Raw genomic sequence first — 16,656 nt, 5'->3', positions numbered from 1 at the left:
TTAAAAAAACTGAAATCATATTATGCAGTTTTTCCAAACACAACAGTATGAAACTAACAATCAACTACAAGCAAAAATCTGAAAAAAAAAATACAAATATATGGAGACTAAATAACATACTTAACAATGAATGGGTCAATCAAGTAATCAAAGAGGAAATCTCAAAATAGATGGAGACAAATGAAAATGAAAACACAATTGTCCAAAATCTTTGGGATGCAGCAAAAGCTGTTCTAAGAGGGAAGATTATAGCAATATAGTCTTACATCAAGAAACCAGAAAAATCTCAAATAAATAACCTAACCTTACATCTGAAGAAACTAGGAAAAAAAAAAAAGCCCAAAGACAGTAAAAGGAAGGAAATAATAAAGATTACAGCAGAAATAAGTGAAATAGAGACTGAAAAAAAAAAAAAAAAAAACCCAACAACCCAATAGAACAGATTAATGACACCAGGAGCTGGTTCTTTCAAAAGGTAAACAAAATTGATAAACCTTTAGCCAGACTCACCAAGAAAAAAGGGAAGACTCTAAATAAATAAAGCCAGAAATGAAGGAGAAAAAACCACACAAAGGATTATAAGAGAATACTATGAAAAATTATATACCAACAAATGGGCAACCTACAAGAAATGGATAAATTCCTAGGAATATGTAACATTCTAAAACTGAATGAGAAAGAAGAAATAGAAAATTTGAACACTGATTACTTGCAATGAAATCGAATCAGTGATCAAAAACTCCCAAAAAAAACAGAAGTCCAGGACCAGACAGCTTCACAGGTGAATTCTACCAAACATTTAAAGAAGAGTTAATGCCTATTCTTCTCAAACAATTCCAAAAAATAGAACAGGAAGGAAAGCTTCCAAATTCATTCTATGAGGCCAGGATTACCCATATACCAAAACTAGATAAAGTCACTACCAAAAAACAAAAACAAAAACAAAACCAAAAAAAAGAGAGAGAGAAAACTATAGGCAAGTATGTCTGCAAAACATAGATATAAAAATCCTCAACAAAATATTAGCAAACCAAATCTAACAACACGTTAAAAAAATCACTCACCATGATCAAATGGGGTTTATTCCAGGGATGTAAGAGTGGCTCAATATCTGCAATCAACACTGATAAATCACATTAACAAGAGAAAGGATAAAAACCATATGATAATTTCAGGAGAAGCAGAAAAAGCACTTGACAAAATACAACATCCATTCATTAGTAAAAACTCAACAAAATGTGTTTAGAGGGAACATATCTCAACATAATAAAGGCCATATACCCAAAACCCACAGCTATATTCAACAGTGAAAAACTGAGAGCTTTTCCTCTAACATTAGGAACAAGACAAGAGTATTCATTCTCACCACTTTTATTCAACATAGTATTGGGAGTCTTAGTCACAGCAAACAGAGAAGAAAAAGAAATAAAAAGCATCCAAAATAAGGAAGAAGTAAAACTGCCACTATTTGCAGATGACATGATACTATCAATAGGAAACCCTAAAGAGTCCACCAAAAAACTATGATAACTGATAAATGAACTCAGTAAAGTTTCAGGATACAAAATTAATATACAGAAAACCGTTGCTTTTCTACACACTAATAATGGAAGTAGCAGAAAGAAATGAAGAAAACAATCTCATTTACAATTACACCAGAAGTCATAAAATACCTAGGAATAAATTTAAACAAGGAGGCAAAAGACTCATACTCTGAAAACTATAAGATAATGATAAAAGTAACTGAAGATGACACAAACAAATGGAAAGATAGTCCAGGCTCATAGATTGGAAGAATTAATGTTGTTAAAATATTCATATTACCCAAAGCAACCTGCAGATTCAATGCAATCCCTATCAAAATACCAACATTTTTTCAGAGAACTAGAACAAATAATATACTAAAATGTACTTATATGGAACCACGAAAGAGCTCTATTTGCCAAAGCAATCTTGAGAAAGCTGGAGGTATCACAATCCCAAATTTCAAGATATATTACAAAGCTGTAGTAATCAAAACAATATGGTACCAGTACAAAAAGTGACATAAAGATCAACTGGAACAGGACAGAGCTCCTAGAAATAAACCCATGCTTATATAGTCAGTTAATCTACAATAAAAGAGGCAAGTTCATACAATAGGGAAAAGATAGCCTCTCCAACAAATGGTGCTAGGAAACTGGACAGCTACATGCAAAATAATGAAACTGGGCCACTTTCTTACACCATACAGAAAAATAAGTTCAAAATGGATTGAAGACCTAAATTTAAGACCTGAAACTGTAAAACTCCTAGAAGAAAACATAGGCAATAATTTCTTTGAAATTGGCCACAGAAACATTTTTCTAGATATGTCCCCTCAGGCAAGGGAAACAAAAGGAAAATTAAACTTTTGGGACTACGCCAAAATAAATATCTTGTGCAAAGCAAAGGAAATCATCAACAAAATGAAAAGGCAACCTAGTGAATGTAAGAAGATACTTGCAAATAATATACCCGATAAGGGGTTAATATCCAAAGTACTACATAAAGAACTTATATACTTCAATACCATAAAAACAACAAGGCCATTAAAAATGGGACCTCAATAGACATTTTTCCAAGGAAGACATCCAGATGGCCAACAGACACATGAAAAGATGCTCAACATCCCTTATCATCAGAGAAATGCAAATCAAAACTACAATGAGATCATCACCTCACACCAGTCAGAATGGCTGAAATAAAAAATACAAGAAATAACAAGTGTTGACAAGATGTGGAGTAAAAGGAACCTTCCTGCACCTTTGGTGGGAATGCAAATTGGTGCAGCCACTGTGGAAAACAGTATGGAGGTTCCTCAAAAAATTAAAAATAGAGTTACCATATGATCCAGGAATTCCACTACTGGGTATTTTTTATCCAAAGAAAATGAAAACACTATGCACTCCTATGTTTAGTGCTGCATTATTTACAATAGCCAAGATATGAAAGCAGCCCAAGTGTCTACTGATAGATGGATAGAGATGTAATATACATATATATGACATCATATATATATATATATATATATATATATATATATATATATAAAATGTAATATTACTCAGCCAAAAAAAAGAATGAGATCTTGCCATTTGTAATGATATACAAAGACCCTAGGGATTATAATGCCAAGTGAAACAAGTCACTCAGAGAAACACAAATACTACATGATTTCACTCATATGTGGAATTTAAGAAACAGAACAAAGGAACAGCTCCCTCCACCACCCCCAACCAAGAAAAAAAAAAAGAGAAAAGAAAGAAAAGAGAGACAATCCAAAAAACAGTCTTTTTTTTAAAATTTTTTTATTAGTTTTATTTTTGAGAGGCAGAGAGAGACAGAGCATGAGTGGGGGAGGGGCAGAGAGAGAGGGAGACACAGAATCTGAAACAAGGTCCAGGCTCTGAGCTGTCAGCACAGAGCCGGACGCGGGGCTTGAACTCACAGACTGTGAGATCATGACCTGAGCCTAAGTCAGACGCTAACCGACTGCGCCAGCCAGGTGCCCAAAACAGACTCTTAAATAAAGAGAACTAGGGGTGCCTGGGTGGCTCAGTCAGTCGAGTGTCTGACTTCAGCTCAGGTCATGATCTCGCAGTTCATGGGTTTGAGCCCCGCACGGGGCTCTGTGCTGACAGCTCAGAGCCTGGAGCCTGCTTCGGGTTCTGTGTCTCCATCTCTCTCTGCCCCTCCCTCCCTCTCTCTGTCTTTCTCTCTCTCTCAAAAATAAATAAATGTAAAAAAATTTTAAATAAATAAAGGGAACTAGTGGTTGCTAGATGGAGGTGGCTGGGAGGAGGGTTGGAAAAAAGGGGATCAAGAGTACACTTATCTTGATGAGCACTGAGTAATGTATAGAATTGTTTTCTTTTTAGTTTATTTATTTTGAGAGAGAGAGATAGCACACAAGTGGGGGAGAGGCAGAGAGAAAGGGAGAGAATCCCAAGCAGGCTCCCTGTATAGAATTATTTAATCATTGTACTGTACACTTTTCAATAAAAAACATAATATTGCATTCTCTGGTAAACTGTTTCCAGTTATTTGCTGCCTTTACTCTAAGATTACACATTCCTATGTGATGTGCATTCTTCCTGGTATGTTCTTCCCCTTACTGATGTTCGTTTTGGTCACACTACTTTGGTAAGTAGAAGTGACTAATGAATGCAACCTCTGAGAAGAAGCTTTAAAAGTTATAACAGCGTTTGGCCATCTCTTTGCCCTATGCCAAAAGTCTGGGATGTCCTAGGTAAGAGTCTCAGGATAAAGAGAACACAGAGCGGGGTCATAGCCAACCTTCAAAGGACATGCCTTTGTTTTTGTAAGTCAGAGACTTTGGGATTGCTTTTTCTACAGCATAACCTAGCAAAAACTGAGTAACACGGATTTAAAACCTACAAAAGTTGAGGGTGCCTGGGTGGCTCGACTGGTTAAGCGTCCAAATCTTGTTTTTGGCTCAGGTCATGATGTCATGGTGAGATCGAGACCCACATCTGTGCTAAGCGTGGAGCCTGCTTGGGATTCTCTCTCTGTCCCTCCCTGCGTGTGAATGCGCACTCTCTTCCACTCAAAACGAATAAACGTTAAAAAAAAAACCTACAAAAGCTCAATTTATTCCTATTTCTTTCTATTAGAGAGGAATAAGGAATGATTCCAAAAGTCCTCCCAAATCTTTACATACAAATGAAGCCTCATTTGCCTATACAACTTCAACATAACAAGTTTCAACTTAAATTCTGCTTATAAATCCCAAATATTACTTATTTATAAATCATATATGTGTTTATACATGATAAACGCACTGAAATAGAAAATTTTAAATAATTGGGTAAAATCAAAATATATGGCATGAAAATATTTTTTAACAGTATGGAAACTTTTTATTCTGGCTGATTTGTGAATGAATATGTTTACTTAAAAAATAACACCGTAACACTTTGCATTCAACCATTCAAAGATCAGACTCCTGGATTCAGTTTATTTGGTTACTTGGTTTAAATGGATATCATAGCTAGAGAAGATAATTTACAAAGACATGGAGATCCAAAATGAATCAGCCCATCTTAGGCTGTGCTTACTAAATCCTGATACCATCAATTGCATTTACCGATTCTAAAATAAAGATGTAATAGTATTTGCTTTAATCAGTCAACATCTCACCTGCTCTCACTACATCAGCCTTTTAATGATTCTCCTTCCATCCATTTTTGCCCTCCTCTCTCCCTCCAATCATTCTCTAGTCAGCAGTCAGGATGATCTTTCTGAAATACAAATCTGATTGTGTCATTCCACTGCTTCAAACTATTCAGTGGCTCCCTAATGCTCTTAAGAGAGAATTCAATGTATAATTTGGATAATACAAACTTACTCAAGACTTAGGTTCAAATCCCAACTTCCTATGCAATGTGAGCATCCTCACAAAGCTGCAGATTCCTCCTCAGAAAAATGGAGACACTACCTCTTAAAAGTTGTTATGGGGATTACATAATTCAATATAAAGAAGGCCCTAAGTCTTCCAAACAATGACACTGTTCCTTTCATGAGAGCAATGCTACTTCTATCAATGCTACTTCATGGCATTAGGTCCCTGAACTTCCCAAGATGTCATTCTAAAATTCTTCTTCTTCTTGTTCTAATAATAATAATAATAATAATAATAATAATAATAATAATTCTAAGTCACTAATCAAATAAAGTAGTCACCAGATTTTCCTTAAATGATTTATCTTGGTTTCCCCCCACACTCTTATGAACATATCTTCATTTCATTTTGAAGGAAGCCACCTAATATTCAGACTACATTTACTGCCAAATAGAACATTAGGCTCCAAGTATGCAGCTCTTAGTATGTGACACATACCAACAGACAATAACTGTGTAAACTATTGGTTAAAGAAGCCAGTACCTGCATGGCCATAGGTCCTTGGGGCATCTGAGAGCTGTAACTCATCCCTATCATGCCCTGCATATTAGGCTGCACGACAGACACCATAGGAAATCCTTGTTGCTGCATTGGCATCAGTCCTGCTGAAAAACATAGGGCATCATTAAAGTCAATATATTTTACAGTCTATTTTCCAAAAACTGTAAGTACATAAACAGCTTGTTACTTGGGAAGCAGCACAGTTTAGTGGAAAAGCACAGGCCGTGAAGTGGGACAGACTTGAATATGAATTCCAACTCCATTAGTTAATTACTTAGCTATGAGATCTTAGGCAAGTTACAAAACTTCATCTGTAAAGCGAAGATAACAGAATTTTTGGGCATATTAAAAAAACTAATATATGACCTAATTGTGACATTTGGCCTTCAAGATGGGCTCCAGCAATCTCTGCCCTTTCGTATTCATACCTTTTGTAATTCCCTCCCTCATTGAATAGGGCTCACCAGTATAACCAATAGGGTATGGTGGAAATGACAGTGTGTAACTTCCAAGCCTAGTTCTTAAAAGCCAATGTATCTTCCTTCTTGCTCTGAGGAAAGCTACTGCCACATCATAAGAATACTCAAGGGGCGCCTGGGTGGCTCAGTTGGTTGAGCGTCCGACTTCGGCTCGGGTCATGATCTCACAGTTGACGAGTTTGAGCCCTGTGTCGGGGCTCTGTGCTGACAGCTCAGAGCCTGGAGGCTGCTTCTGATTCTGTGTCTCCCTCTCTCTCTGCCTCTCCCTCGCTCACGCTCTGTCTCAAAAATAAAGATAGGGGCGCCTGGGTGGCTCAGTCGGTTAGGCAGCCGACTTCGGCTCAGGTCATGATCTCGCGGTCCGTGAGTTCTAGCCCTGCGTCGGGCTCTGTGCTGACAGCTCAGAGCCTGGAGCCTGCTTCATATTCTGTGTCTCCCTCTCTCTGACCCTCCCCCGTTCATGCTCTGTCTCTCCCTGTCTCAAAAATAAATAAACGTTAAAAAAAAATTTTTTTTATAATAAACATTAAAAAAAAAAAAAAAAGAATACTCAAGCAGTCCTACAGAGAATCCATGTGGCATGGAACTGAAACCTCTTGCCAAAAGGCAGCACAATTTGTCATCCATGAGAGTGAGCCATCTTGGAAACAGACGACCCAGCCCTAATAAACCTTAAAATGCCCACAGCCCTAGTTGACATCTTTACTGCAATCTCTCTGGCCCTGAGCCAAAACCACCCAAGTGAAGCCATTTCCAGATACCTGATCTGCAGACACAGTGTCAAATAATAAAAAGGTTTTGGGGTATTTTTTACACAGCAGCATATAACTAATACAATAACACATATACTAAATAGCATGAACTCTGGATGCCCACTAGAAATGTCACTTGGTACCTCTGGGACTTTGAGTAACTTGCTTAACTTCTATGCCTCGGTTTCTCATCTGTATAACTGTTTAATACCTAATATGCTTGAAGGAATGATCTTCCTCTTGTCTTTCCTTATATGAATAGTTAATATAACATTTACCACAAATAACCATCAGCATGACAATTAAATGATGCAATGGTAGGAAAATGATCATGAGGATAGTATCTCCCAAATTTTTTCAATTTAGTATTCCCAAGAGGGGAGGAGACTGAAGAAACATCCCTTTGGGAATTTAATAAATACTAAGTGCCTACTATATTTTAGGCACAGTTCTAGAGAGCTGGTATTCAACTGTGAATAAAATAAAATCCCAGGATGCCTGAGTGGCTCAGTTAGTTAAGCATCTGGCTCTTGATTTCAGCTCAGGTCATGATATTATGGTTCATGAAATTGAGTCCCATGTCAGGCTCTGAGCTCACAATGCGGAGCCTGCTTGGGATTTTCTCTCTCTCTCTCTCTCTTTCTTGAAATAAACAGATAAACTTAAAAAACAAAACTCCCTACCCGTGCCGAACACAAATTTCAATCCAATTTTGCATTTTATTACATCTATGTTGGTTCTAACTAGTTAAAAAAAAAATTAAAGGTCTGAGAAAGTAACCATGCTTATCTTGTGGGTTCTGTGTACCTTAAAGGTTACTTATTCACAGTTTAATTTTAGAAGCATGAACATCCACATTTGTAAGTAACAGAAGTATTAGCATTCACTTATTCATTCAATCATTTATTCAAATATTTGAGGGCCTACTCCTTGTCAGGCATCATTCTAGGGACATGGCAGTGAACAAGTTCCAAGAGGTTCTTACTCTCATGGAACTTACATGTTTTCCCTTTTGCCTCTTTGGACCTACAGTCTTATTCATTTGAATTATTGTTATTTAATTCTTGAATAGGTAATTTAGGTATTTGGTACAACGTTTAAAAGCATAAAAGTACGCACAGTGAAAACTCTGGTCTCTCTCGTCTCCTGTTCACCTACTCATGATCTTTTGGCGACTCTTCCTGTCAGCTTCTCGTATATGCTTTGAGAAACAATCCATGCATAATTTAAAGTCTTCTAATGACTGAAAAGTCTACTCTAACATACTTCATAAAAAGAAAAAAATCTCAAAACAATTCCAAAAGAAAAAATATCAGGCAATCTTTGGGGCTCTCTTCTTGCTCTACATACAGAGTCTTACTTTAAAGTTTATAAAAATGCAAAATCTTGAGCCATGAAAATGAATAACTGTAATGCTTTCCTAAAGAACAAAAGATCTCAAACTATTCTATCCAAATCTGGGACATATCTAATTACAGATAGCTTAAATAATGCATAAATGTGAGTACAATGAAAGGAATACAACTGACTCCTGGAAAAATTTACCTGAAACTCAACCTCCATCACTGATTACAAATGGTGACAAAGTCAGTATGAGGCACTGACCACCTGCTACTGAGCCACTCGTTATCCTTCATCTCTATTGGTGATCTGGGAGTCTCTGTTTCTCCAGCAATTCTACCATAAGCAATCAACATTGGCTTTGTGAGAAGGGCCAGCTTTCAGAAGCAGACTGGTATGTGTCGGGGGTACAGTGAAGAGGGTGTGAGCAGAAAGAAGAGAAGGGCAGACATATTCTTTCTTCGACACTGTGTCCCAGTCGCACAGTACCATGAGTCAAGATTAGATCAGTTCACTATGGTTTCCCTGAAGACACAGCTAGAACTGACTTTGGTGGGGCCTTGTCTGAAACAGAGAGAAGGAATATACCCACTAAAGAAATTGAAGAGAATAAAACTGAGACTTAAAATAATTTATACTGAATCAGAATATGTGATCTCTTATATACATAAGACTGAATTCATACAGAGAAAACACAGTAGTATCAAACAATTAAAGAGGTTCTTTTATCCACTCAACAAACATCCACAGAGCCCCTATAATTTTCTGTCAGCATACTGGGTGCTGTAGATACCGACTAGCATAAGGCAGACATAGCCTCTGCCCTATGGAGCTAACAATCTAGAATTACACAATTTTTGAGAAATTTCAAGCATAGCTGGCATACGGGTTCAAGACCATAGGAAAATTTTACTCTATTTCGCAGCAATAGGACTTCTTTATCCAATTAGTTCCCAAGTTCAGAAATATAACAGTGAAAAATAAAAAGTTTAAAATTTCAGCTTTCACATACCTTGTGGGGGTCTTATTCCACCTGCAACCGGAAACATGAAGCTAAAAACAGAAGAAAAACATATCAGGATCTTCTATGTGCAAAGATTTCAAACAAAACATGTAATTCTTTATATACACAAAAGAATTGTGGACAGGGTCCTGCCATTTGTTCTGTAGTACGATACTGAACTACCCGATATCAACACAGATTGAACATCCACAGGATGCATGATGGCAGGCATGTCAGTGCAGGGAGAAAAGTTGTGAACTAGAAAACAAGACGTTGAAACTAGTCCTGGTCTGTCACTATGTGACTTCCTTGGATTCCAATTTCTCCATCCATAAATTGAGAAGGTTGGATTATATTCAATTTGGCGAACATTTACTGAGTAACTATTACATGAGGGAACTGAATTAGTGCACAGTCTTGTTGAAGACACGCACGCAAGCTACTAACTGCAGCATCAAATAAAGTGTGCTAAGTGCTATGAGAGGCCCCAAATACTAATAGAGATGAAAAGAAAAAGATTAATTTGATGGGTTATATCTCGGAGACTTTTGTGAAGTTATCTTTTAAACTGAACCTTGAAGAGAGTCCTACTATATAATTTGAGCAAAAGCTCTGAGGCCAGAGCTTTGTGTTTAGAGATTTAGGATTGAATATAAGATACAGGATTAGAGAGGCAAGCAGACAGTAGAGGACCTTTAAGCTGTTTGATTTTACTTTGAATATTGTATGAAGTCAGAGATTATTAATTGTGGTACAACACACATGACAAAATTTTACCATTTTAACCATTTTTAAGTGTATAGTGTGTACCATTAAGTACACTTACAATGTTGTACGACCATCACCATGATCCATTTCAAGAATGTTTTCATTATCCCTAACAAAGACTATACCAATTAAACAAGAACTCGCGATCACTCCCTCCCCCAACCCCTGGTAGCTACCACTTTTTGTTTCTATGAATTTGCTATTCTAGCTACCTCACACTAAGTGAAATCATATGATACTTTTATACTTCATAGCTAGCTTATTTCACTTAGCATAATATTTTCAAGGTGCATCCATGTTGTAGCAGGTATTAGCATTTCATTCCTTTTTATGGCTGAATAACAAATACTCCATTGTGTGTACATACCACCTTTTGCTTATCCATTCATCTGCTGATGGACACTTGGGTTGTTTCCACCTTTCGGCTGTTGTAAATAATGCTATGAACATTAGTATACAAGCATCTGTGTAAGTCCCTCTTTCAATTATTTTGGGCATATACCTAGGAGTAGAATTGCTGGGTCATATAGTAATTCTGTGTTTATTCTCTGAGAAACTGCCAAACTGTTTTCCACAACAGCTGCACCATTTTACATTCTCACCAGCAATGCATGGGGTTCCAATTTCTCCACATCCTCACCAACACTAGTTACTTTGTTTTTGTTTGTTTGATAATGGTTATGCTAAGGGGTATGAAGTATTACCTCATGATATGGATCTGCATTTCCCTGATGTGAGAGGTTCTAAGCAGGAGAGTGAAATGATCAGAAATGTAGTTTAGGTTTTTCTAGAAACACGGTAAGGCAGAGCTTTGAAGCAAAAAGAATCAGCAAAGAAACTAGCACAATAATTTTTTTTTTAAGTTTACTCTGGGAGAACCTATTTGAGAGAATGTGCACGTGAGCAGGGGAGGAGCAGAGAGAGAGAGGGAGAGAGAGAATCCCAAGCAGGTTCCATGCTTGGGCTCAGTGCAGAGCCCAGAGTGGGGCTCAATCTCACAGACCATGGAATCATGCATGACCTGTGAGACCAAGAGTCGCTCACTCAACCAACTGAGCCACCCAGGCACCCTCTACCACAATAATCTTAATAAGAGATGAAAAGAGCTATAACCAGAATAGTGATACTGGAAAAGAGGCGGTGAATGAAAGCTATTCAAAAGGAAGAATGAAGAGGACCTGGCAATTGGCAGAATGGGGAAAAGCAGTGAAGCAGCAGAAAGAGCTGAAGACATTGCTGAGATTCTGAGCCTGAGCAAACGGCAAGGATGGTAATACTGTTTCCTAAAAGAAGGAACCCTTGAGTAGGTTTGGGGGGAAGGGCAGTAGATGTGCATCCCTGAGGAGCGATCTAGCAGGCAATCAGAAAAGTAACTCAAGCTCAGAAGAGTCCAGATCAATCTAGCTAGGCTCTTTTAACATTTATTTATTTGAGAGAGAGAGAGAGGGAGAGAGAGAGAGAGAACATGAGCAGGGGAGGGGTAGAGAGAAAGGGAGACACTGAATCTGAAGCAGGCTCCAGGTTCTGAGCTGTCAGTACAGAGCCCAACGCAGGGCGGGGCTTGAACCCACGGACCTCGAAATCATGACCTGAGCTGAAGTCCGACGCTTAACAGACTGAGCCACCCAGGGGCCCATGGCTAGGCTCTTTTAAATAAAGGTTAAAAAAAAAAAAATTAAGCTCTGGTTGTGAATGAAATAGCCAAGGGAATGTGCATATATAGGGAGACGACAACAACGAGCAACTTGGAGAATTCTTATGGTGAAACTGAGTAGAGAATGGTCATTGAGAACCAAAGGACTTGGTTATAACTGCAAGTTATAACTAAGGAAGAACCATATTTCAGGAAGAAGGAAGTAGTCACCAGTATTTAATGCTGTAGAAAAGCTGATCAGAATGAGGATTAACAAAAAAAGATCACTGCTTCCGAAAATGCCGATCTTTGAGTAAACAGTTTTAAGAGGAGGAGAAACTCTTGGACCTGTAGGGAGAAAGGTTTAGGATACAAAAGATATGCTTAGACAAAGCCTGGCAGCAAAAGGGATCTGCTTTGAAAAGGAAGAGGGACTTCTTTCTTTGAGAATGGAGGGAAAGAAAATGGAACAATTCAAGGAAGAAAACGTCTGAGTGGGAAAGATTCTTAATCTGGGAGTCAAGGATCTGAAGGGGGTTTCAGGCAATCTTTAGAATCTAGTGAAAGCTAGAAATTATTTGCCAAATTTATGTGTCCTTGCATTTTTCTAGTGTGTAATACCCCCCCTTCCCAGGAAAAAGGCTAAAAACCAAACTTTACAGTCTTTTGGCTCTAACATATTTTTAATTAAAAAAAAAAAAAAAAGTTGTCAGGTGGTTTACCAAGTTCTAGTTGGACATCTATCTGACTATATGTTATTTATAGCTTTGAAGAGGATCTGAACTGTTAGCAAATTCTACTGCTGACAAGCAGGCCTGCACCCAAAGAGAGGACTTTTCTGTACTGCACACAAGATGTATTAGCTAAGTAATTTGTTAACTGGATAGAATGTGTAAACTGCAAGTTGAAATTCAGTAGTATCGTTTTTTAAAGGTACTCACATACACTAAGATTTATAAACTTAGAAACAATGCATTTAGATAATCAACTTGTCAAGACTTTTCCAAATCTTAAAGATTTACAATTACCAGTATGTCTTAGTGGCTAAGTAAAAACTGGAAACTGAAGTTACATTTTTTCCAGTTCAGCCATAAATTAACTGTAAAGCTCCATGCAAACCCCTTCACCACCCTGCCCTGTTCCCCCTCTGTCAAATGAGGACACAGAACTGCAAGTCTGCCAAGGTCCCAACTAAGACAATCAAATAGACAAGAATAAATGTACACACATAAAGGTTACCTTGAAAACACAAACAAAAACTGAATGAAGAACATTACTGACAAACATGATTTGCTCCAGTAATTATTTAGCAACCCAAACTCCTTAGTGACCTATGTACCATTCGTATGATTCTCTGGAATGTTTAGACTAACAGCAACGTGCTTCAAGAGTGGTTGGACAAGCAGCTAAGACACTGATAAGAAAGCATAAGTTTGGCAAAAAAAAAAAAAAAAAAAGCCAAAACCAACCAAACAAAAGCCCCCCAAAACTGGGCAGCAAGATGACCAACAATTTATTTTCAAAGGTAAAACCCACTATTTTTACTGATAGCCTAGCACGAAAGCAGAACTGATGTCTACTTGCCACATGCGTGCCTCACTCATTCCCCCTTTCAGTTACCTTTGCTACTAACCTGCACTTCTCAGGCATGGACTCCAGCAACACTTCCTCAAGGATCTCCCTACCTCCAGACTCTACAAGATACAGCTCATATAGCAGAGGTGAGGCGCATCTTCCTAAAGGACCATTTGATAAGGCTATTCCTGGGGTTAAAACTATGTAATGATTCCCCCTTATATGGAATTTCCTTAGTTTATATCCAAGGCCCCCTCCTGTTTCAGCACAATTTTTTTCAGTTTTATCTCATAAATCTCATCTCCCACTTAGTGTCACAATCCATCTGGCCTATGTGCTATTCCCCTTGCGTTCAGTAGGCCTTCACATCTCCTATGACAATCCCTTGACCACTTTCTCTTCCTCCAACTGAGGCCCAGATAAAATAGTCCTTTGCTTTCAATGTGTCTTGAATCCACAAATATTTATAGAATGTTTTCTTTTTAAAAAAAATTTTTTTTAATGCTTATTTTTGAGAGAGACAGAGACAGAGCATGAACGGGGAAGGGTCAGAGAGAGGGAGACACAGAATCCGAAGCAGGCTCCAGGCTGTCAGCACAGAGCCCGACACCGGGCTCAAACTCACGGACCATGAGATCATGACCTGAGCCAGAGTCGGACGCTTAACCAACTGAGCCACCCAGGCGCCCCTAGAACGTTTTCTATGTTAGAATGTGCCAGAAGCAGTGGAAGAGAAAGTGGAAGAGAAAAAGATGAGGAAGCCCTTAAGGAGTTTATAAAAGAGCAGGAAAAAAATAGACAAATGATAATATCCCAGAAGGATACAGACTAATCAAGATCTTTCAACAATTTTTTCTCTGTTGTAGTTGTCTTAAATTTTTTTTTTTTCTACCTCACATCTCTTGGGTAAATTTTGCCCTTTTTATGTAACTCTACCATTTATTTTAAAGTAGCCCAATCAGGATACCTATCAAAAGTAGGCTAACATTAATAAAGCTGGAAAATGCCACTGCTTTTTGTTTAGTCTCTCAGAATAGAAACAAGTATCTAAGAAAAATGGTACCTTACAGCTTCTGGATTTTCTCCACTAAAAGCTAAGAAACGATGCCTGGCTCTTCCCTTAGAAATATACTTAGGCTACCATAATGTTAAAAACCATACTATCCTTTCTTTATTCAGCATACAGCTTTTCAGCCCCAGAAAGTTTCCAATACAGGTAACGCTCACCACACATTTTTCGAGGCAAGGATCATTTTAACTCCTTTTCCTTCTCATATATATCCTCTAGTTTTAGAAGACAGATGTTACTCTAAACAAATTTTATAGATGAAAGAAATTTTAAAATCAATCATTCTAACTTCTATCAGAACTCAGGCCACACTTATTTTTGAAAATGTGTGTTCATGGACTGGTGACATTAAAATACTGTAAACTAAGGAGAATGATCCACTCAAGTTTCTGCACCTAAGGTCTTCCCCACCCACCCAAAACAGAAATGAAACCAAACAACCAAAAGAAAACCCCTGGGCCTAAAATACCAAATTCTTTTAAGTTTATATTTTTCCCAGAACTTCGTGGTATGATTAATCATATACTTGATCAAATTAATGCCACTTGAGAACATTTTAGAAACTGTTATCACATATAGAAAAGACATTATTACACATGTGTCTTCTGCAGCCAAAACCTGACTTATATCAAGTATTCCTAAAAGACTGTGATGAAACAGCGTAAATTAGAAAAACAGTTTTAAATCTAAAGTGAAAGATGTGTAGAGGAAACGGAAAATGGGGCTGCACACAGGTGGTTTATTCAACAGCCACCGCCTTTTTTCCCTAGCCTATATATAAACACCTGCAGGAGGTGATAATTTTAAAGACTACACTTCAGTAGTGTTTGTGACTCCAAAATTAAAACACTGCCTATCAAAAAACTAACACTTTGTTTTCCAAAAATAATTTAGGATGCTGAAGATAAAGTGCTAATTTTATCTTCAAATGTGTATGCACTATGTGTTGGCTAACAAAACAAACTCAGCCTAGGTCATTATACAAGTGGGGTGAAAAGTTCCCAGAACAAAATTATTTCCTTCAGTGATGAACTTGTCAAGTTGCAAACGTTCTTCCCCTTTATCATTCTGGACATGAGAACCACAGGCAATTACTTATATGGCAGAGGGCAGATTTGTTTAAGGTCTAAGTAAAAGCCTGGAAGCTTTGTTTTAATAACTGCGTAACTGCTGTTTAATAGTGATTTGATTTTAATAAGGAGACAAGACTTAAGAGTTACGTCTACACGAGCCCATTCAAACGTCTTCAGATTTTCCTGCTGTTTGTCGTGTGTTAAGGAGATAAAAAGGACAGAACATTCTAAAGGGGGGGGGGGGGGAAGACGAATAGTACACACACACCTCTTGCAAACAGCTATTCAGCTTTGTGACCAGATCTTTCCCTTTGTGACCAGAGCCTTCCCGACTCTATCCCTGCTCAAGCCCGGCAAGCCCTGGGAAAGGGAAGTCTGTCTGGTCGCTCGGAGCGAGGCGTCGGGGTTGCTGCTCTCCCCAGCCTGGCTGGGTGCCAGCTCAGCCAAGCGGACCCTCACCTCCTGCTCCTCCTCCTCTTCTCCCCGCACTGGGACGCTCTCGCTCACTGCTCGGCCCCAGCACCAGTGCCCCTGAGCCTGGGAAACAGGACACTGATGTCGGGCTCCTCCACCCACTCGGCCTAGATCCCCGGGGGACCCCTTTCTCCCGTAGCCCAGTGCCAAAGGAAAAAGGGGTCGAAGCGGGCGAAAACCGTCATAACCTCCAAACAGTCCTCGCCCCTGCGGAGCCAGCCCTGGGACCCGACTCGGCTCTTCACACCCACCTGCCTGCCCCGGCGGCCCCCGCGCCGGCTCCCGAGGCCCCGCCGCCCCCAGCTCCCGTTCCCGGCCGCAGCGCCATCTTTCTCCGGGCCCGCCGTCGCCACCTTACAAGCAGCTGTCAGCTGAAGACAGCCACTTCCGGGGCAAAAGCCAGCCCCACCAAGCCGCGAACTCGGCGACGGGGCGGGGCCTGCGCCCACGTGACCCCCCGCGCCACAGAGGCGGAGGCAGGGGCGGCGGCCGCGCACTCTCGCCCCATGACTCAACCGCCCCCCGGGGTCCTCCACGTGTGTTTC

General features: G+C 39.1%; 1 protein-coding gene across 17 annotated transcripts in view; it reads right to left on the bottom strand.

Moving 5' to 3' along the window:
- SYNRG (synergin gamma) overlaps positions 1-16,519 on the bottom strand; it is an 83,919-nt gene extending 67,400 nt beyond the window's left edge. For 14 of the 17 annotated variants that reach the window (XM_027034326.2, XM_027034329.2, XM_027034332.2 and 11 more), the window contains exons 1-3: positions 16,363-16,519; positions 9,529-9,569; positions 5,927-6,048 (exon numbers count right to left, since the gene is read on the bottom strand). In XM_027034326.2, the coding sequence (XP_026890127.1) occupies positions 5,927-6,048; positions 9,529-9,569; positions 16,363-16,439 (240 nt within the window). In that variant the 5' untranslated portion in view covers positions 16,440-16,519. The remainder of the gene's footprint in view (positions 1-5,926; positions 6,049-9,528; positions 9,570-16,362) is intronic. The other 3 variants (XM_027034327.2, XM_027034331.2, XM_027034340.2) reach the window with 1 other exon arrangement.
- Between the last annotated feature and the right edge of the window lie 137 nt (positions 16,520-16,656).

Source organism: Acinonyx jubatus, chromosome E1, assembly GCF_027475565.1.
Source record: "Acinonyx jubatus isolate Ajub_Pintada_27869175 chromosome E1, VMU_Ajub_asm_v1.0, whole genome shotgun sequence".
Classification (NCBI taxonomy): Eukaryota; Metazoa; Chordata; class Mammalia; order Carnivora; family Felidae; genus Acinonyx; species Acinonyx jubatus.
The sequence above is the reverse complement of the archived record's forward strand: the minus strand, read 5'-3'. Positions and strand labels throughout refer to the sequence as shown.